At 38.5% G+C, this 22,568-nt stretch overlaps 1 protein-coding gene and 1 pseudogene across 3 annotated transcripts in view; one reads left to right on the top strand and one right to left on the bottom strand.

The window, feature by feature from the left end:
* The window catches only part of NLN (neurolysin), a 70,755-nt gene that overhangs the window by 29,455 nt on the left and 18,732 nt on the right, over positions 1 to 22,568 (top strand). For all 3 annotated transcript variants that reach the window (XM_036409408.2, XM_045571223.1, XM_045571224.1), the window contains exons 3-9: positions 701 to 849; positions 3,384 to 3,491; positions 5,976 to 6,078; positions 6,612 to 6,772; positions 10,471 to 10,606; positions 12,902 to 13,268; positions 14,750 to 14,951. In XM_036409408.2, coding sequence (XP_036265301.2) covers positions 701 to 849; positions 3,384 to 3,491; positions 5,976 to 6,078; positions 6,612 to 6,772; positions 10,471 to 10,606; positions 12,902 to 13,268; positions 14,750 to 14,951 — 1,226 coding nt within the window. The remainder of the gene's footprint in view (positions 1 to 700; positions 850 to 3,383; positions 3,492 to 5,975; positions 6,079 to 6,611; positions 6,773 to 10,470; positions 10,607 to 12,901; positions 13,269 to 14,749; positions 14,952 to 22,568) is intronic.
* On the bottom strand, positions 8,233 to 10,273 carry LOC118702951 (annotated as a pseudogene).

Consider the following 22,568-nt stretch of genomic DNA (forward strand, 5'->3'; position numbering starts at 1 on the left):
ACCCTCTCCAACCCCTCAACACCAAGAGTTCCTCACTCTATCCCACCACACTGGGGATTGGCTGATCTCTCTGACCTCTGCTCTTCTGCCTCAACTACCAACTGCATCACTCTCATAAATTTATCTTTGTGGATTAATCATCCAAAGAATAGCCTTTTAAAGACTAACTTTCTCTTATCTGTATGTTCTCATTGTTCATTCTGCCTCCAGCAAGGGCTGTTAAAATCCTCCCTTAAATTGCACCCAAATAGTACTTTAATCAGTGCTCAGTGCACACCCTATTGTTCCTTATAATGCCACTGGGACAGCCAGGCTCTGCATTAAACGCTGTGTTTTTTTTATAGCCTTAGGAACTTTTACAGAAAGTATAAAATGAAAATTTTTTCAGGATAATCATACATCTAGACAGGAGGTATTTTTTTTTTTCTTATATATTTTATTGAATTTTTACAGAGAGGAAGAGAGAGGGATAGAGAGTTAGAAACATCGATGAGAGAGACTCATCGATCACCTGCCTCCTGCATACCCCCCTACTGGGGATGTGCCCGCAACCAAGGTACATGCCCTTGACCGGAATCAAACCTGGGACCTTTGGGTCCGCAGGCCGATGCTCTATCCACTGAGCCAAACCGGCTTCGGAGGAGGTATTTTTCTTAATACTGAGGTGAGGAGTCCTTACAGTTTCCCCCTCTATTGACAGTGGAACGAACCATGCTAGACTTTCCCCAGCACGTCTCCTCTGACAAAGAAGTACGAGCAGCAAGCACAGAAGCGGACAAAAGACTTTCTCGCTTTGATATCGAAATGAGCATGAGAGAAGATATTTTTTTGAGAATTGTTCATTTACAGGTAAATGATGTTATGAATCTCTTTAAAAGAAGGGGAAAAAAAACCTACAATAAAAAAGTAAAAACCTTGACCAGCAATAAGAAGTACTTGAATGCTTCTAGATTTTGTTTCCAATTGCTATAATAATGGGCAGAGCACAGTGTTATATAATGTTATGTTATACCACCTAGTTTTATGTTTAGTAGCTGATTACCTTCACTTACAATTAAAGACCAAATATAAAAGAGTGTACATCTAGCCCTAGTCAGTTTGGCTCATGGATAGAGTGTCGGCCTGCTGACTAAAGGGTCCCATGTTCAATTCCGGTCAAGGGCACATGTCTGGGTTGCAGGCTTGATCCCAGTAGGGGATGTACAGGAGGCAGCCAATCAGTGACTCTCATCATTGATGTATCTGTTTCTCTCCCTCTTCCTTCCTCTGAAATTAATAAAAATATGTTTTTTTAAAAGTATGACACATTAAAAGGGTGTACATCTACAAATCTAAGGCTTCTTAGCCATCATGACCTTGATGGTTCAATGTAGAAACCACTTTGAATTTTCAAAGAATTACAAGACTTTATTAGATCAGATCAACTAGAAGCAAATGGGACTGAGCTGTTTATCTATAAATATCATGTGCTTTTGGCCATCATACCGACACATGTTGATGCTGCATGCCACAGTCATTCCTGTCTATCATCCTCACCTTTTCCAGGACTCAGGGAAATTACGAGTATGTGTAATAAATGTCAAAGGTGAGTCGGCCATGAGTGTTTTGGTCTTTTCATAACCAGTGCTGATTTGCTTTCTAGTATTCTTATCCTCTCTGCTTTGAATTTTTATTTTCATGACACCTCAGCAGTTTGGAAAAACAATCAATGCTTTATATAATTTTAGGCATTTTTGTTTAATTTTACATGTTTCTTTTTGTAAAAAATCTCAAAAATTTTTTGTTCCTTTTAGCAAGTTAACAGAGTTGAAATAAAAACAGCAGTATTATTCAAATAGTATTTTTGTAACTCACTACAGAGTACGTAGTCATGACTTTATTTAGACATATAAGAGTATATGCTGTCTATTCCCTCAGATCAGATGAGCATTTTTCAGCTTGTTATCTATAATCTCTGTGGTTCAGAATTATTCATATTTGGCACTATAAAAATAACATTAATTAAAAGAACTTTATTATTATTCTTTATTAAGTTGTTCACCTTTTTCTTTTTAACTCTATTATTCTATATGATTCAAATCATGTTCTTTATAGATTATTTTTATTTCATTCCCAATAATCAAATTTCCATTCTACCTGTGTATTATACATGGTTTTTGTCTTGTTTTTTTAAACTTTCCTCAGAATTTCTAATTTTCCTTAACTCTGTTTTCATCCCAACTTCTAAGTTCTCATTAGGGATTTTCAAAATCTCATTTCCCAGTCAGGCAAGGCGAGATACAGATAGTTTTATTAAGTAGCACCCTCAGAATACAACTCTACTTACCTTCTACAACAAAATGTAAAAAATTACAGAATTATTGCAGCAAAAGCCTTGCGACAATATAAAATGCAGGCTCTAAAGCGCAGATCTAATTGGGCCTTTTAAAGATCTCATTAGTTGAGAAAATACAAAGCTCATGGATGGACAGTCCCGGTCTTTCATGGAGAGAGAATGAAACCAATGGCAGGGTGCTAATGCTGAGAGGTCTCTCAGGCTCTAAAGACAAAGTCCCTCATTGCCTCTCAACTAGACTGAACCTGTTACTCCTCTCTCTGGAGTCCATTTCCTCCCAGGGACCACAAACTGACCAGCCTTCCAGACGTGCCATGTATGTTCTTGCCACCTGTTTTGAGTAAATATCGGTGTTTTTATACCTTGCTGTGGCTCATCCTTCAGGGCCCTCATTCCTTTGAGTGAGTGCTGTTCGTGTTGCTGCTGGCAGGTTGAAACACACTGTCCCGTGCCCTCCTGTGTGCTGTGCGGACGCATTTTCCCCGCATGCCTGTCCATGTGCAGCTTGCTGCAGCCCCCTGACCTCTCTTGCTAAATGACAAGAAGTCATTTAAAGTGCAAGAGCCTTTATTGGGCTGTACTTTCTTGGTATGTTGGCCAAAGAGCCCCACTCTCCACTGTGTATCATTTGCCCTTTCTTTTTATGCCTGTCCCCCAAGTGGAACCAGGTTAGCAAATGATAGAAAATTAAATCCAGATGACTTGTGATAAGAAATGTGTTTTGTGAGAAAGACCACTGGGTCATAGAGAATGTGATAATGAAAATGCATCTCTGATCACACTCTCAAGTGGTACAGTACAGGCACTCTTGATTCTGATGCAAGGCAGGGTAATTCTGGTTAGCTTTTTGTTTACTTAATGTTTCTGTTTTAGATAAGCAGAGGCTCTTGAAAGCATAAAAGAAATTAGGTCTTCAAAAGGGCCTGCCTCATAATCACCTTTGTGCTACACAGCTCAGCAGAGATGATGGATAAATTTGCTCTGGCCTCTAGTTTGTAATTTACTGACACTGCTGTAACAGAATGGTTGTCACAATCTTTCATTTCAGGAAACCTGTGATCTGGGGAAGATAAAGCCTGAAGCCAGGCGGTACTTGGAAAAGTCAGTTAAAATGGGGAAAAGAAATGGGCTCCATCTTCCAGAACAAGTCCAAAACGTGAGTTCATATTTCCTTTTCTTTGTGGGGAAAAGAAGAGAGTAAATAAAACAAAATGCAACAACAAAACAGTAAATAAGGAAACACATGTTTTTAATGTGGGGAAATAATGCATAATAGAGATCCATTTACAATGTATTGGATAGTCAGTGGTTTTAAATTCCACAACTCCTATCCACCTCATGGTGACTGACAAAACAGCTGATAACTTAATTTTTCTGTAACCCTGTCCAAGTTTTATTTATTTCATGTGTGCTGGGCCTATTTCCTCTGCTCTACCTTACATTCTTTATACCTCGTTCCAGGCCTTAATAGTTGATTTGTGTTTTTATTCCTGTGGTCTTACACAGATAGGGCACTGGTAATAAAATCCTTATGATGGGGAATTTTAAAACCAGCACTTTGAAATGGAAAACTTGCGATTACTATATGCCCCTTAAAGGTGGACAGATCAGCTGCTGAAAAATGCTTCTCAAACTTTTTCTTTTGTCTAACGCCTATCAAATCTTCGAGTTTCAAAAATAACCTCAGCTGTAGAATTAATTCATACTTTGGAAAAGAAAAAATGATTTATTTCCAGGTGATTCTTCTAGGCCAGTGGTCAGCAAACTCATCAGTCAACAGAGCCAAATATCAACAGTACAACGATTGAAATTTCTTTTGAGAGCCAAATTTTTTAAACTTAAACTTCTTCTAATGCCACTTCTTCAAAATAGACTTGCCCAGGCCATGGTATTTTGTGGAAGAGCCACACTTGAGGGGCCAAAGAGACACTTGTGGTTCGCGAGCCGCAGTTTGCCGACCACTGTTCTAGGCAGTAGAACTAGAAACTAGTTTGAAAGGAATGTAGACCATGTGATGTCAGCATGGTAGATAGACCTGAGATACAGGCACCTTTCTGGACCTGAATGCCCTTTGAACACCTTGAATCCTCTTCATCCTAATTACAGGAAAAATGGGACTGATCTCACTTGTCTGACTTGCCCTGGTCAATCATCAGTTCTGTTTGGGGCATGAACACTGTGTTAGTTAAAATGTGTTTGGTTGCAGCTAACAAAACCCCATTGGAACAATTTAAATAATAGAAGAGATTTACTTGCTTGTATAACTGGAAGGTCCAGAGGTAGTTGGGCTTCATGGGTTAGTCTGATCCAGATGCTCAGTGGTGTCACTGGCCACCTGATTTTTCTATTCCTCTACTCTGTCTTCACAGTTAGTGCTATCCAAAGGTAGCTCCTTTTATTTCTAAAAACTAGAGGCCTGGTGCATGAAAATTAATGCACTGGAGGGGGGGGAGGGTCCCTCTCAGCCCAGCCTGTACCCTCTCGCAGTCCGGGAGCCCACAGGTAGGTCGAACTGAAAATGCAGTCTGACCTCCCTCTGTGGAAGGTGACCGGGTGGGCCAATCAGGGGACAGGCACAGGTGGTGAGCAGTTGGCCCTGCCCCCCATTGCGCTGCTGCCACCTATGGCCTCCCTCTGTGGGAGGCCACCAGGCAGGCAATTTGGGAATGGCGTTGCCCTATCACCCCGCTGCTGGTCGCTGCCAGCCCCCTCACCCCTGCACCCATCAGTCTTCTCCTTCTGACCGCTGGCACATGCCTTGGCTGGCCTGGCACCATCTGTTTTCCAGCCCTGTCCCCCACTGGCCCATCATTCCACCATTCAGTTGATTTGCATATTATGCTTTTATTATATAGGTTTATATAGGATGACTACAAATCTAAACACCTCACTAGAACAAATGTGTCAAACACAAGGCCCGCGGGCCAAATCCGTCCCGCCAGGCCTTGCAATGTGGCCCGCACCACGCTGTCATCTCTGCACTCCGCTGCGTTTCCATCACAATGACAGTTTATGACTGTTCAGTAAACCATTCAGCCCGCGATTTAGGCTGGATTTTAGATTTTGGCCCCTTCTCTGATTGAGTTCGACACCCCTAATCTAGAAGGACACAGAGATGCCTCCATCAAACCTCCCCTCATGTCTTAATGGCCCAGACTGGATCATCTGCCTGATCCTGAGTCCCCCATTAGTTGAGTGAATGCCAGGCGTGGGTTACCTGAACCAGTCATTAGTGAAGTACGGGCAGGATTACATAACCAGTGCTGAGATCACACCCCTGGAACTTCAGATGAAATCAGATCCCACTCCAACTCCATCACTGCTGTGGCCTATGGAGGAAGTGGAAGGAACCAGGGAGACAGCCAGAATGTCCAGAAATGACTGTGTCAAATTTAGCATTCATCAAAATTACCTGGAGGGCTTGTTAAAACTCTGAATGCAGGAAACCACCTCTGAGAGTTGTGTTTTAGTAGATTTGGTGTGGGTCTCAAAAATTTGCATTTCTAACAAATTCCCAGGTGAGGTTGATGCTTTTGGTAAGGGCCACGCATGGAGAGCCAGTGTGGTCTACAGAAACTTCATTACCTAGCATTTTCAGAAGATTGAAATTGTTAATGTCCCGTATTTATCTTTGGTTCAGGAAATCAAAGCAATGAAGAAAAGAATGAGTGAGCTGTGCATTGACTTCAACAAAAACCTCAATGAGGATGATACCTTCCTTGTATTTTCCAAGGCTGAACTTGGTAAAATTATGTTATTTTTCTAGATGAAATCATGTAATTTAGGCAGATAATGTCACCTTACAGTGTGACAGGTCAGAGTTAAAAGAATTCTTTAAAAATTCCTTCTACAGAAAAAAACACCAAGCCATTTTTAGGTTATAGACTAATGAGAGTGTATGCTGTTTCTGGAGACAGTCCTGAGAAGATTTCATAATCTTTCTTTGTTTACAGACTTCAGTGCCTTGAAAAATTTTTTGCCCCCAATGTCCCATATATTGCAACTTAAAGTAGACTCTTATTCTGTTCTGGATCTTTCTTGGTTTAATTTTCCTGTTCTCCGTCAAACCAGCACTGAAGCATGTTCATATTTTGGATTAGCATCTCCCGAGACACCTGTTCTCTGACCGCCACCCTCATGAGATTTGAAAATTGTCATTATTTTACTTGAATTTTAATTACTCTGCAAAATTCCTCGAGTTCTTAATGGCACCATGCCAGTGCTAAATTAATCAATAATGAGTGGAAAACTTGATGTATGAGAGAATTTTTTGCAGGTGCTCTTCCTGATGATTTCATTGATAGTTTAGAAAAGACAGATGATGACAAGTACAAAATTACCTTAAAATATCCACACTATTTTCCTGTCATGAAGAAATGTTGTATCCCAGAAACCAGAAGGAAGATGGAATTGGCTTTTAACACAAGGTGCAAAGAGGTACTTATAAATGTTTGTCTTTGTTTGTTTATGTGATGTTCTGGAGGACTTTAAGAAAACGGTTTGCTGCTGAAACCGGTTTGGCTCAATGGATAGGGCGTCGGCTTGGGGATTGAAAGGTACCGGGTTCGATTCCAGTCAAGGGTATGTACCTTGGTTGCGGGCATATCCCCCGTAGCGGGTGTGCAAGAGGCAGCTGATCGATGACTCTCTCTCATCGATGTTTCTAACTCTCTCTCTCTCTCCCTTCCTCTCTGTAAAAATCAATAAAATATATTTTTTTAAAAGAAGAAAAAAAAGAAAACGGTTTGCTTTGTTAACCAATGTTGAAGTCAGCTCTGAGACTAATATTCCTATTTGTGTGAGCATTATGTTTTCTAATTCCGCAGACCTAGAATTTTAGGTTTTTCCTTGCCTATTGACAACCTCCTTTGTCTGGCCACAGGTTAAACTATTCTAATAAAAATAGAATGGATTAAATAAACTAAAAGTTTTATTCTTCTCCTAAGTTGATAGTCCAGGACTGGTGAGGCATCTCTCTCTATCTTTCCTCTCAAAAAATGACTTCCAAGGGCATTTCAGTTGTCATCTTCCCAGTCTGTTGGGAAGAAGGAAAATAAAGTACAGTGAAAGTATCTTTAAGAAAAAGACCTAGAGCCCAGCCATTGTGACTCAGTGGTTGAGCGTCAACCTAACCAGGAGGTCACAGTTCAGTTCCCGGTCAGAGCGCCTGCCTGGTTTGCAGGCTTAATCCCCAGTGTGTGGTGTGCAGGAGGCAGCCCATCAATGATTCTTTCTCATCATAGATATTTCTATCTCTCAGTTCCTCTCCCTTCCTCTCTGAAATCAACAAAAATATATTTTTTAAAAGGAAAAAACCTAAAAATTACATATATCAGTTACATGTACATTGCATTGATCCAAATTCCATTATATAGCTATATCTAGCTATAAGGGAGGCTGAGAAATATAGTCTTCAATTGGTAGCCATTTGCTCATCTGAGTAGATTCTATTACTAAAAGGAAGAATTAGAAATGGATTTTAAGAGTCTGCTAGCCAGTTGCACCCAGTCTACCCAAGTAACATGAGCACATTTCCCCCCATTCGCCAGGTGTCAGATCCCAGCCAGTTACTGCCTTGAGCTCAAAGACTAGGCTCTCTCAGTGATAGACAGTCCTCCCAGTTGTAGCTTCTCATGATGTAGCAGCCAATGAAAAGGAAGACAACTTGACTGGCCCACTCACCCAATACACACACCCAGTGATAGAATAGGAACAGAATAACCACAGTAAAAAAAAAAAACCTCCCACTTGGAAAAGGAGAGAACGGGATACATAGCAGGCATTCCAACAAACAGTTTGGCAAGAATTATAAGGACTCTTAGTCTAGGAAGTTCCTAGGATAGCCCATTGGACTTATTTTGGGTCTTCTTTCTTCTTTCCTTGTTTGTTTTGTTTTGTTTTAGTATATATGCCTTTATTTGGTGAAAACCTACAGGTTCTTCTCAATACCACAGGATCATAAAGACTTACGGTTATCAGTGTTTTTTAACAAGTAAGATAATATTCAAATAATTAAGTTACTTCACTGAAATATTTAAAAGAATATTCTGAGGAGTGTTTGAAAAATCTGTTTATAAATAGTGGTTCATATATTTAGTTAGGTATTTGGTGTTGAAGATAAATACTTCTTATATAAAACATTGTTTTAATACATTGCTCTTCTAATAAGGCTAGTTATTAGATATATTTCTAACGCTAAAAAATAAAGCTTTATCTTCAGATTTATTTTATTCAGAGGACTCATATTAATGAAGAATGCTGTATCCAACAAAAATAAACTGGCATATTGCAAATGGCATTCTGTAGACATGAAAAAGGAGGCTGCAACAAAGAAACTAGATAACTGCATTATACATTCTTTATACAAAAAGCCCGTTCTCAATACAATTAAATGCAGACCAAATGCTTTAAAAGTTTTTATGCCTAGACGGCAATTATAATATTCGCACATGAATGAGAAAAGGAACAATAATGATCATAGCACATTTAAAACCTTCTGCCAGCCACTGGATTCTCAGATCAGATCAGCAACTGAAATTTCACATGCACCTGGGCTTGTGTGGCTAAGTTCACTGTTTCAGAGAGCTTTACAACCATTTAAGCAGCTTCATCCAAGTCGTCACAAGCAAGAACTTTAAGTCCACTGTCAGTTATCAGCGCCTCAGCATCATCTACTCGTGTACCTTGTAACCGTACCACAATGGGTATTTCAATTTCCAAATTCTTTTGCCATGACTGTAGCCTGTGCAATAACATCACACCTCATGATTCCTCCAGAAACGTTGACCAGAATAGCCAGTACCTTTTTATCTGGAGTGATAAGCTTAAATGCTTCTGGTACTTGATGGACTGCGGCACCACCACCAACATCAAGAAAGTTGGCTGGAGTCCCTCCAGGAAGTTTTATTATATCTATTGTTGCCACAGCCAAACCAGCACCGTTTACTAGACAGCCCATATTCCCTTCAAGGCCAGTATCTGCCTTAGCTGCATCTGTGTCCCTTTCATCTTCCTGAGTCCAGTCCTGGAGATCAAAGATTTTCTTCTGGTGATAAGCTGAATTAGAATCAAAATCAGCCTTCGCATCCGTACACAGCACAGCTCCATCTGAACCCTCTACCATAGGACTTATTTCTACCATTGTTGCATCATATTTCATGTAAAGTGTGTAAAGTCGACCATGTTTTCTGCTGCAGAATCCACAACATTAGGTGGAAATCCCATCTTCTGTGCAAGCCGGACAGCTTGTTCCTTTCCGATGCCTTCTGCAATGTCAGGAGGTTCTTTAACTATGGCTTCAGGAGTCTCTGCAGCAACATCTTCAGTGTTGACACCGCCTTGAGAACTTGTATTAATACAGGACCTTGAAATGACCTTCCCATTGTTATCGCAGAGTAGTATTCTCTCCTGGGATATCTTCGCTCACAAAGCAACACTTGATGCAAATTCTGCCCTTTTCTCCTGTTCGCTTGGAAAACAACTTTTCCCCAGTCATTTGTGAGGAAACGGCTTTTGCTTCTTCTGGACAGAAAACTATCTTCACTCCTCCTTCGAGACCACTTTCAAGTGTTCCTTTTCCTCTACCACCAGCTAAAACCTGTGCCTTTTGCCAGGACCGGTTTGGCTCAATGGATAGAGCGTCGGCTTGGGGACTGAAGGGTCCCGGGTTCAATTCCGGTCAAGGGCATGTACCTTGGTTGCGGGCATATCCCCAGTAGGGGGTGTGCAGGAGGCAGCTGATCGATGACTCTCTCTCTCATCGATGTTTCTAACTCTGATCTCTCTCCCTTCCTCTCTGTACAAAATCAATAAAATATATATTAAAAAATAAATAAATAAATAAATAAATAAATAAATAAATAAAACCTGTGCCTTTATTACAACATCTTTTGAACCTAATCTTCTGGCGATTGCATAAGCCTCATCTTTCAGTTTGCAGGCCAACACTCTATCCACTGAGCCAAACCGGCTAGGGCTGAAATGAAATAATTTATTAGAAGTTGAGATGGTCTAAAAATATTTGACAGTTTTACCAACCTGAAAATAAATGTAATAACTTTCAGTGCTTTGGATCCAATTAATTATTTTTATCCAATTATTAATGTTTGGTTTTTGTTGTTATTGTTTATTACTAGGAAAACACGAAAATTCTACAGCAGCTACTCCCACTGCGGGCCAAAGTCGCCAAGCTCCTCGGCTATAGCACACATGCTGACTTTGTCCTTGAAATGAACACTGCGAAGAGCACAAGCCGTGTGACAGCCTTCCTAGGTTAGGTCTTTTTAATTTATTTACGAGCTCTGTATTTCCATTTCTGTGACTGTTTTGCTGCATGATACCCACTTGACAGAGGGCTCTTAGTCTCTAATGTGCTTTTGAGGACATGCTATTCTTTATTCATTCAACAGAAACTTGTTGATCCCCTACTATATATTAGATACTGTGCTTGGTCCTAAGGGTCGCTCATTATCTATATTACTGATAATCCTTGCTTCATTCTGTATTGTGTCTTGATTGGGATTTTTATGTCTAATGTCTAACAAAACATCTAAGGTCCTAACAGCAAGTATTAGCTTATTGGCTTTGTTCACTGCATTTGGTGATGGTAGTTATAGTATAGCTACATATGAATTCATATGAAATAAGCTGACAAATGTGACATAAATGAAAATAGAACATTATAAACAAACAAAAAAAACATTTTATATTCTAGGAGCCACTTACTATATACAAAAGCAATATAAATATGCATCAAAACTATTATCTAATAACTATATTCACATTTATTTAACACAATTTTCACTAATCTTTTTAAAACCATGATTCTTATGTGCATGATATTGAATCACTGGTACTCTATTACTCTCCCCATCTCTATCTCAACCAAAGTGTCACTACTCCAAGAGTCACTCTGTTTCTCTCTCTCATCTTAGTGAAAGTGGTTGAATAACAACCAAGGTATAAACACTGATTTTTATTGTAATCTTTTCTAACTATAAAAATTGGTGCTCATGCCTCTTTAACTTTCCTCATTGACCCCTTTCAGACTTTATTCACCTTTAACAACTAGTCAAAGTATGTAGTCTGTTACTTGGGTATTTTTTTATTAGCTCAGCTGAAGTAGAGATTACTAATAATGTCTTAAAAATCAACCTTCAGCCCAAGATTTACTTCTCTATGTCTTAAATGTCCATACCTAGCATTATTAATGTATATGCTGGCATCAGATATGACATGTAGCAGATGCACCATAAATGGTAGTTATTTGTTAGTACTATATAATTGATTTATTCACTCATTGGACATTTAGGAAATCACTGTTCTGCATTAGTCAGTATTCTAAATGGTAAACCATAAAAAGGAATAAAATGAGGTTCTTTTCTCAGTGAATTTTCCCTGAATGGAAAATATGGAGATGTGAACAGGTAATTTCCATATATTCTGATGCATGTTATATAGAAAATGGCTCAAGGAGTTAACAATTTTGATGAAAATGTTTTCTGTAGTTATAACTGCATATATTTAAAAAATTCCTGATTAACTTAATTTATTTAAAGTCATTTCCCTCTCATTTAAAATTGACATATGCCCATCTGGGTTGTCCTCTTGCTACCTGTACTTTCATATTCTCTGGCGGCCCACTCTGAATTATCTCTCTTATCGGCTAGGACACAGTCAGCAAACTGTGGCTCGCAAGTCACATGCGGCTCTTTGGCCCCTTGAGGTTTTACGAAAGGCCAGCTTAGGAGTACCCTAATTAAGTCAATAACAATGTACCTCCCTATATAGTTTAAGTTAAAAAATTTTGGCTCTCAAAAGAAATTTCAATCGTTGTACTGTTGATATTTGGCTCTGTTGACTAATGAGTTTGCCTACCACTAAAGAAGTTTCCTTCTTTCTCTTCCCCTCATTCCTCAGGTTCTTGCCTTCTCCTCACAATTTCCATGTCCCCTACAGAGCCAAACACATGTTTATCTTATATATGTAACAGATTGTGAGGAATTCATACATAATAAGAGCATATTCATTGAGCCAAATACAGTAAAATAGTCCAAAATAGATCACAGATATAAATTGTGGTATCCATCTAAAAAGTGGAATTACTGTGTCCAAATAGTCTTTCTTCATAGGAATTGGGTAGTGAAACATACTAAACCCATGGCCATCAAAGACATTGAGCAATTTTTAGTAGTACTAGTCACAGGTCATATCTGATTTATTTTCCCTGCCTTTCTGAGAAGCCTAATCTTTTTTAAGAATAATCATATATATGAGTTTAGTTACACTATTCCCTTTTCCCCTGAATTAGAACATTTTTTAGTCAGAGTTCCCTGAAGTAAACTTCAGTTTTGGTGATGCTGTGAGGAAGTCATGGCCTGGTTTGGATGGTGCTAAAAGAAAAAGGGGTGAGGAGATAGTGCTATCATAATAGAGGCTGCTTTCTTTCCCTTCCCTTTTTCCCACTCTTCCTCTATAGAAAGCACCATGCTGATGCACAGGTATGTGTGAACATGCTTGCTCCTAAGAACAATAGATCATTGACTCCCCCCCTCCTTTCCCTCACAGATGACTTAAGCCAGAAATTAAAGCCCTTGGGTGAGGCAGAACGAGAGTTTATTTTGAATTTGAAGAAAAAGGAATGTGAGGAGAGAGGTTTCGAATATGATGGGAAAATCAATGCCTGGGATCTGCATTACTACATGACTCAGACAGAAGAACTCAAGTACTCCATAGACCAGGAGGTCCTCAAGGAATACTTCCCCATTGAGGTGGTCACCGAAGGCTTGCTGAACATATACCAGGAGTTGTTGGGACTCTCGTTCGAGCAAGTGTCGGGCGCTCATGTGTGGAATAAAAATGTTACGCTCTACACTGTGAAGGATAAAGCCACGGGAGAAGTATTGGGACAGTTCTACTTGGACCTCTATCCCAGGTACTGATGACCATATTGTTGGAAGGGACTTAGGGATTCAACTCGTGTCCAGATTATCACTCTTGTCTTCCAAAGATCTCTTGTGTGGTTTTAGTAAAGGGATTAAAGATGTGGGCTCTGAAGCCAGAATGTCTGGTTCCATTCCTTGATGGGGAGGTTCTTGATGTTTCTGTGCCTCAGTTTCATAACCAATATTACAGGCCCTATAAAATGGGGATACTAATCCACGTTTGATTGTTTTTAGTTGCTTGAAGTTTCCGTCCTCTCTTTCCTCGGGGGCATCTTGTCTTAGATTGTATGTTAGTTGATAGCCATTCAACCTCTGCTTTCTGAAGGATTCAAGGAAAGTTGTGATTTGCAGATTGTCCAGCATGTTATTGTTGTAAGGATATGAGCAATAAATGCCCTTTCCAGCAATAAATGCCCTTCATACATTATAACAATAGCTGGAAAAAGATAAATGTGTGTTTTTTAAAACTTCATCAGCAAGAAAAATCCCGAGAGGAATGAGTCACCTAGAAAGATAATACAGAAAAATACATAGAAGTAAAATTAAAAATTTCAGCCAAACCTGAAAGTCCTGTTAGCCTCCTAGCAAAAACAAAAAAGGAGGAAACCTAGTCCTAGAATAAAGTCTAATGGCCATTAGCTTTTGGAAAGGCCCTCACTGATACCTCATTGTCTGAGAATAGTCATCTTTATAGTATAATTCATGCTTTTCCCCAGGCTAACTAAAAGCATTCTATTTCAAAAAGACTTGTGAAGTTTATCAAGAAAGCTCATTTAATTGTGAACACTGATTCTCCCCTCCTTGAATAAAAAGAACAACCTCACTGTATGGAATTTGGTTTTTATCAATTCTATTTTTAAAGGAAAACTACCTCGTGAACCAAACTGTACCTTGTATCTTAGATTTCTTCAACACTATTTAGTGTTTAATGACTCCATTTTTTATTGTATTTATTGGGGTGACATTGGTTAATAAATTGTAACTCCATCTTTGAGGATGAAAAGCAGGACCTCATTAAAATAAGTTGGACATGTAATGAATGCGGTGGTGAACACACAATACCGTAGACAGATGATGTGTTACAGAATTGTTCACCTGAAGCCTATATAAATTTTATTGACCAATGTCACCCCAATGAATTCCACAAAATAAGCAAACAAATAAAATAAGTTGGACATGCAGCCATACATGAGGTGTGGTACATATTCTTAGTTCTGATACTAAGATTTTTCAATAAAAGAAACCTTGGAGTGATAACTCACATGACATGGTAGTTGGGTTTTTTTGTATGTTTAGTTTTAGTCTTTCCATTTTACTACAATGTTGATCTACTTTCTAAGAGGTGAATTGAATATTATGAAGCATCTTCTACCAAATATGTATCAAATAGGACTTAATGACTGAGCAAGGCCAGGGCGATGCTGTTAGAGAAGGGTGTTCATATCTCATAGATGGCGCTTCTGGTTCCCAGGGAAGGGAAGTACAACCACGCAGCCTGCTTCGGTCTCCAGCCCGGCTGCCTCCTCCCGGACGGGAGCCGCATGATGTCGGTGGCAGCCCTCGTGGTGAACTTCTCACAGCCCCTTGCAGGTCGTCCCTCTCTCCTGAGGCACGATGAGGTGAGGACTTACTTCCATGAATTCGGTCATGTCATGCATCAGATTTGTGCCCAGGTGAGTGCCAAATGCCTTTTCGGGGTTTTTTTTTTCCTCACTGCAAGTTGGGTTTTTCCCTTTAACATGTTTTTTCAGACGCTGAACATGTTCAAGAATTTCACAGGCCTCCTGCAAAAATACAACATTTTTCTGATTGGGTTCTGTTTCACAGCATATTTTTACTGGAAGGTGGATTCACTGATGAAAGCGTTCACTGAATACCACCCTCTGGAAAAAGAAAGAAGACTGTCATTAAGGAAGGGTTACAGATACTCTGTGGCTTTCAGCTATCTCAGGCTCTTTGCTCCTTTTTAAATAATAAATATTTTGTAATACCTTTCTTTACTAGCCTCAAATTAAAATCATAGATCATGTAGTATAGTAACCATGGGGATACTTTGCCAGAGAGGAGATGTGTGTGTGTGTGTGTGTGTGTGTGTGTGTAATGGATTGCAACTAACTTCTTTATTTCTAAAAACGAAAATTACCCTTATTCTCAACTTGATAATGCAGTCCAATAACTAGGCCAATACTGTCCTAGCATAAACCATACGAACTTGCTGATAATTTCAGTTATTGGCATATGAAAACATCTAGTTCAGTTGTCCAATCTAACAGTTTAAAAAGCTGATGTTGGAGTATTTGAGATCTTGCTCCCCAGCATAAGTTTTCAGTTTGGCTCAAGTAAACTCATAAAATAACATATTGTAAAAACCGCATGTTAACAGAAATGGAGGGACAGTTTTCCAAATTGCAATCTCCATATAGCTCTAAAGGAAAACTTTAAAAAAAAGATACATATAAAATATTTCAGAGAGGAAGGGAGAGGGAGAGAGAAAGAAACATCAATGAGAGAGAATTATTGATCTGCTGCCTCCTACACGACCCCCAGTGGGAACTGAGCATATGCCCTGATGGAATTGAACTGTGATCTCCAGGTTTACAGGTAGACACGAAACCACTGAGCACACCAGCCAGTCTCTAAAGGAAAACTTTAAAAAATAATCTCTTTATTAGAATAGTTTTAGATCTATAGAAAAGTTGCAAAGATAGTACAACAATTGCCCAAGTGCACTTTATCCTGATTCTCCTAATGTTAACATCTCACCTTACTATATAGTACCTGTGTCACAACCAGGAAGCCAACATTGATACAGTACGCTTAACTAAACTCCACACTTTATTTGGATTTTACTAGTTTTTCTCTAACAGCCTTTCTTCATACAGAGAATTTTTATAATTGATGTAATTAAGTTCCTCATTAAAAGAAAGATTTTTTTAAATGTCAATGCCTTAGCATGGCTATGTACTAAGACATAATGAGGTATTCATGGATGTGCGCTATGTGAATAACCCTGAATCCAACAGCAGAAACTGCGGATTGACATAAGTGGTTTCTCAGCTGGAGTCGAAAAATGGTATTGCCATTGTCTTAGTTCACGTGGCTATAACAACACCATAGACCAGGTAGTTTATAAATAAGAGAAATTTTTCATACTTCTGGAGGCTGCAAGTCCCAACATCATGTTTGGTGAGGACCTGCCATCTGGTTTATGGATGGTGCCTTCTTACTGTGTCCTCACCTGGTGGAAAGGGTGGGGAGTCTCCGTGGGCCTCCTTTATAAAGACGATAGTCCAGGGCATGACACTGGTCCACCTTCATGAGCTGCTCACCTCCCAGAGCCCCACCTGCTGTATTACATTGAGAGTTAGGTTTCAACATCCTGATTTGGGGAGGGAACAAACATTCAGTCAGTAGCACCAAAGGTGACATGATATCCCTAAACGGCGAACACCTCTTAGGAAAATTCCAAATGAAAAAGAAATCTTACTTGGATTTACAGAGTTGATCCCAGTAGTTAGTGCCTTGGAAATTAAAATTATATAAAAAGGACTTGCAAAAATATGTGCAAGGAGTTAGTTTCTAGGTTCTTCATTGTAGATTTTTCATTTATTTGAATTCCAGCAAGAAATATAAAACGTGCAGAGGAGGGGACAATTTTTGTGGTCCTAACATGTGCAGTAACCCCCAGAAGAGCTCCTACTTATTGCAAGAACCAAAAATGTAGCTACTCATTTCTAAAATACTACATGCTGGTGCTTCCATGTTTTATTTAAAAACGAACAAACAGGGGAATAGGGTATGAATCTGTTCAGTTAAATAAATAAGTGCTGACATACTAATATAACCATTTCTATTCTCTGTTTAATCTTAGGAAATTAAATCTTTAAGAATAACCTAAATTTTTTTTCTTAGATACTTTTAGAATCTATTTTCACAGCAAATTCCTGAAATGCTTATTTTCCACCGATGTCCATTCTATAGCTAATGATTTATTTAATTAGGATATATCTAAATTATCCTAATTTAGGAAAGTGAAAGACTTTTCTTAATTTCAGACGTATGGGACATTACTTAGGTTCTTTAACTTCTAGTTATGTTCTTATACAGTGGCCTGCTTTTAGAACAGTGGATTTTAACTTTGGAGACTCTCAAGAACCTATAAAAATCTGATTTAAGCTGCGGATACCTCTTCTGGAAAAATACACTTATACTCATACACTGAAATTTTTACTTGGAATTCCAAAGGGCTCACAGAAACCTAGAAGCCCAGAGCATGATGGATTCCAAGTAAAGAACTCCTGAGTTTATAGAAGCTTCCGCCATATTTGGATGTAATTATCAGCTAATGATCTCACAAGGAAGTAATTTGGTATCCTAATCACATTTATTAAAATAATAGTGACCCTCAAATTGGATTTTCAATGCTGTTGATGCATGTCCTTGTTTTCAGACACAAGCTCTTTCTTATAACCTTAATATCATATGCTTACCACATATTCCTAGTACAGTTCTTCACAGCTCTATTTTCATGACCTATTTTAATTTTGATCCTTTGATATGGCCACATTACTACCAGAAAATATATCTTTATACTTTGTGATCTTAGAGCTGTTTGACTTGTGACTAAAATACTTTGTTTGTTTGTTTGTTTGTTTGTTTATTCCATCAGTTTGGTGTCTCATGAAATAGTAGATATATTCAAGTCTTAAAGAGTTTGCCTTACCGCATTCATGAACACAAAATGTGTCACACAGCTGTTGGTATAATCTCTTGCTTGGTCATCTCCTCACAAGACTATCTTTGACAAATCTCTTATTTGTCTATTAATCCTTTCAAAAGACCTATAACATTTTAAGAACTTTTAAGTTAATCATATTTGGAATCAGTGACCACTGCTTTTGTCTTAAAAGTATCGGCACAGGTCCATGTAGTTGCAGCATTATAATAATTTCAAAAACTTTTATACTGACCTGACCTGGAAATTAGTGAAGGAGTTTAATAGCTTTAATGTTCAGTAAAACACTTCTGACTTATCTAAGAAACATATTGTGAATTAAAAGATGTGCCATACATATTTAATAGATTGGATTTGAGTCTCCACTGTGGCAGTATGCAAGTTTGATGACCAGCCCAGCTCATTGGAGCTTGTCACGGGGATATTTAAATGTGACAGCAGGAACACCCAGTTTCAAACATGTAGACGTACTAGTTCCATCTCTCTGCCATCTCATCATTCAGGACACGAGTTTCACTCCTGTCTTCCTATGTTTACATGGCCTGGGAGGTAATTTTCAAGATAGCAATCAAGAGGTGGTATCTCTCGTGTCTGTTCCTGTTTCACAGCTTTCTTGTGGCTTGGGCTCTCAGTATTCAATGGCCTTTTGAACTTACGAAGAGCAGCCATGCTTCCTACTGCCTTCCTTCCGATGCCCATAAGGGCTTGTGAGTTAAAAGCATTAATCATTTTTGGAACGAGAGATATTTTAAAGCAACACCTCAGAATCACAAAGTCTTGTTAATTAAAAATAAAAGAGGTAGACGGGCAGAAAAACATCAAGTTATGAGATTTTTAAATTGTTAATTTGGTTGAAAGACTAATAGGCATCTTGTCTGCTTTATGTGTATTTAGTTAGACACAGTTGTAAATAAACGAATCCTTAGATTAAAAATCGTCCATGTTAAAAAAGAAATCATCTATGTGTTTTCGGATCTGGCTCTGTGACTTTGGCAAGTTATTCGACCTCCTTGAGCTATCTCATTTTTCTTCTTTATAAAATGAGGACAACAACAATACTCATACCTTCTTCACTGGGGTGCTGGTGACAGATTAAATGAAAAGGTACTTGGGAAAGCATAGAGTGCCATACATGTTTGAAGTATTCTTGTAACTATTGCTTCTGTGTGACTCAGAGCTTTTGGGTCAGTAAGAAGCACACCAGTCATCATTTAAGAGCGGGGACAGGGAGTTGCCATGAAGAAAAGTACAGTCACTTAGGGTTAAAGAGAATTCGCAAATGCTCACCCTCAGTAGTTTGGGGTGAGGATCTATGGAAAGTAATTGGAGACCATTAGGTTTCCGTCTGGTTTTGTTTTGTTCTAATGATTATTGCCTACTTGGAAATTTGATTCCTGAAGCTGGAGTAGAATGGGCAGTTAGAGTTTTGGGAGTGGAAGAAGATTAGCTGAAGAGAAATGTGCATGTATTATCTTCAGCATTAGCACCAGGCATAGAAACCTGGAAGAAGCCCAGGACAAGCTTGGTCAGACCAGCCAAGACCATCCTGATCAGGAAACCTGGGCAGCCTAAGAAGTAGAATAGCAGCCAGGATGTCCTTAGCGCTTTCCATGTGCCAAGCACTGTGTATACTCAGTGCCTTACACCCATTCTTTAATGTTGTCCTTACCTCTGAAGTAAATTGACCAATCTGCTTTTATTGTTATGCCATTATATAATTATTTTTCCCATTTCCAAGTGAGGAAAAACTGAGACTTAGAAGAGTTAAATGATTCATCCAGGATTGGACTGGCCAGCCTCTGCACTCTATTGCCTAGAACCAGCCATTCTCTGTGATCTGAACCCATGTACTGGAGAAGCTGTTATGTCTGAATTTGGTATCCCAACTACGTATTCTGTTGAAAGAACTTTTTCTCCTACATTTCTTGAACGGCGCTTCCTCTAAATCAGTCTCATGTAAGCTTGTATAGAATCAATGAGTTTATCTAATTCCACATATTCCTCTGTGCAAGTTGATCTCTTAGGTTTCAGTCATGGTAACACAGTGAACATCTATCAACAAACTTGTATTCTTTGCTCCCTACCCACAACCTATAGTTTCCAACATCAGTGTTAGAAGTGATTTCTTTCAGGATCTCACTTTTGTTATTTAGTTGTGTGTTCGTTTGTTTATATATATAATACACATTCACATATGTACATAGAATAAATGCTAAAGTCACAAACCAAATGTGATGATCTTTGCATTATTTATTTTGCTTGGAGACAAGCTATTACTGTATTTTTCTGTGTTTCTTTTTAAATAATTAGAAAATGGTTTAAAAGAGAAATGTTTAGTTACCTGAGAGACAAAGTTATTTATTATCTCTTACGTCTGATATAATAGATATGGCAGGATGAGGTTGAAAAGGGGGGGAGAAGTATCTTGAATGTTTAAAATTTTGCTGGAGGACATGTGATGCAACTTTTTTTTTTTTAAATTGACAATATTATTAAATGATGCAAATATTAGGTATTGAAAAAAGACAGATGGGGACATCTGCAGTACTTCCAACAATAAAGATGAAATTTTTTAAAAAGCAAGAAAGAAAACAGAGTAGTGAGATGATGTTATGTTGGAGGCTAAGAGGTCGGGTCAAGCATGAAAATAAGAGAAAGTCTCTGAGAACTGTTTAAATTTGGGTCTTCATACAGAAACATTCCCACAGCTTCATTCACGTCATAAATATTTATTGACCATCAACAACTTTCTGGGCATGTGCTGGATTCTGGAGGTAGAGTGGTGTATAATGTATGCAAGTTCCCCAACCTTCTTAGCGTGTGAGTTTGAATAGTACGTGTATTTGTTTAAATGTAAAAAGAAGCAGTTTCAAGATAAGAATTAGTGGTCATGAAGGTATAGTCAGTTTGGGAGTAAGCCTGTGAATTTAAGATGAAGTTTTTAAGATTCCTGCAGATTATGTGTTGTTTCATATGGTTTTAAAATGATGTAGTAATCCTGAGCTGTTGAACCATGGGCAGTTGTGAGGATTAATAAGAAAATTAACAGCATTGTTCAGGTTCTCTCCATTACTATTATTCCAGTGATTTCTAGGTATACGTGAAGCTTTAACTCTCTTATTTATGGCAAAGCCTAGGAAACAGTAGCACTTTCCTTTTTTAATGTCTTGTTTTATAAACGTCTTCATCATCCCTGGGTTTAGAGGTAGATTAAACAGGATATGGAATGACCACTAAGAACTCATAAGGTATCACCCAGACAGCCAAGGTCAGTTCTCCTGAGGCCTGTTCATTTTCCTAAACACAATACACTTACTGATTTCAACGAACATCTTTTCTTTGAATTGGGGATTACTATCATGAAAATAACACTTTATTTGTAACCATTAAAAGCAGCTGGTCTCTTAATTAGAAAAATCCTATAAGACTTTGGACTTTATTATTAATTTTTAAGTATATATATTTTGAAATATTTTATTGATTTCAGAGAGGAAGTAAGAGGGAGAGATAGAAACATCAATGATGAGAGAGAATTATTGATCAGCTGCCTCCTGCATGTTCCCCTACTGGGGGATCGAGTCCACAATCCAGTCATGTGCCCTGGATCAGAATCTAATATGGGACTCTTCAGTCTGCAGGCCAATGCTCTATCCACTGAACTAAACCAGCTAGGGCAGAACTTTATCTTTAAATATAACAAAAGCTCACATAAGTTTTGGAGCTTTAGTTTATATAATTTTGCTCAAAGCTCTCACAGTGTTTTATAAATTGAGAAGTTACTCTTTTTTTTTAATTGATTGATTTGAGAGAAAGAGAGAAAAAGAGAAGCATCAATTTGCTATTCCATGTATTGATGCATTCTTTGGTTGCTACTTGTATGTAATAAACCTGCAACCTTAATGTATCAGGATGATGTTCTAAGCAACTGAGCTACTCAGCCAGGACAAGAAGTTACTATCTACAGCACCAAGTAATCTATATATATAAAAGCTTGATATGCAAAGAATCCCCTCCGGAATTCGACCAACCAGTCAATCACTCGCTATGACATGCACTTACCACCAGGGGGCGGCATGGAATGAAAGGAGGCCCTGGCCAGCAGCTGGGGAACGGAGACCCCAGCCGGCAGCCACTAAGGACCCTACCTATGCACAAATTTTGTGCAGTAGGCTCTAGTCTATTATAAAAACCTGTTATGGAGTATATTTTAGGCATCTTATTGTATTCTTATAAGGATAATAAAGAAAAATCTTATGAGTTTTTTTCTCAACCTTTTTTTTTTTTCTCTAGCCAAATAGGAGTCTAAGTTTACATTGTTTTTCTAGGTTTTTATCATCAAAATATTTCCTGCAGCAGTAATGCCTTAAACTTTTGGAAATGTCACCTATAAAAATCATTTGTTAACTTGGTGGTTTTGTGTTTATTTTACAATACTCTGCTTTATCTGGGAAGTATATTAGTGTCAGTAGTTGCTATGGCTCATACGTTCATATATCCAACACCTTCAAGTTGTTGATGTTGAAAACTGTGTAAAGTACTTTTTAGGGTGCTTTGG

The sequence above is a fragment of the Pipistrellus kuhlii genome, unplaced genomic scaffold (assembly GCF_014108245.1).
Source record: "Pipistrellus kuhlii isolate mPipKuh1 unplaced genomic scaffold, mPipKuh1.p scaffold_m20_p_4, whole genome shotgun sequence".
Lineage (NCBI taxonomy): Eukaryota > Metazoa > Chordata > Mammalia > Chiroptera > Vespertilionidae > Pipistrellus > Pipistrellus kuhlii.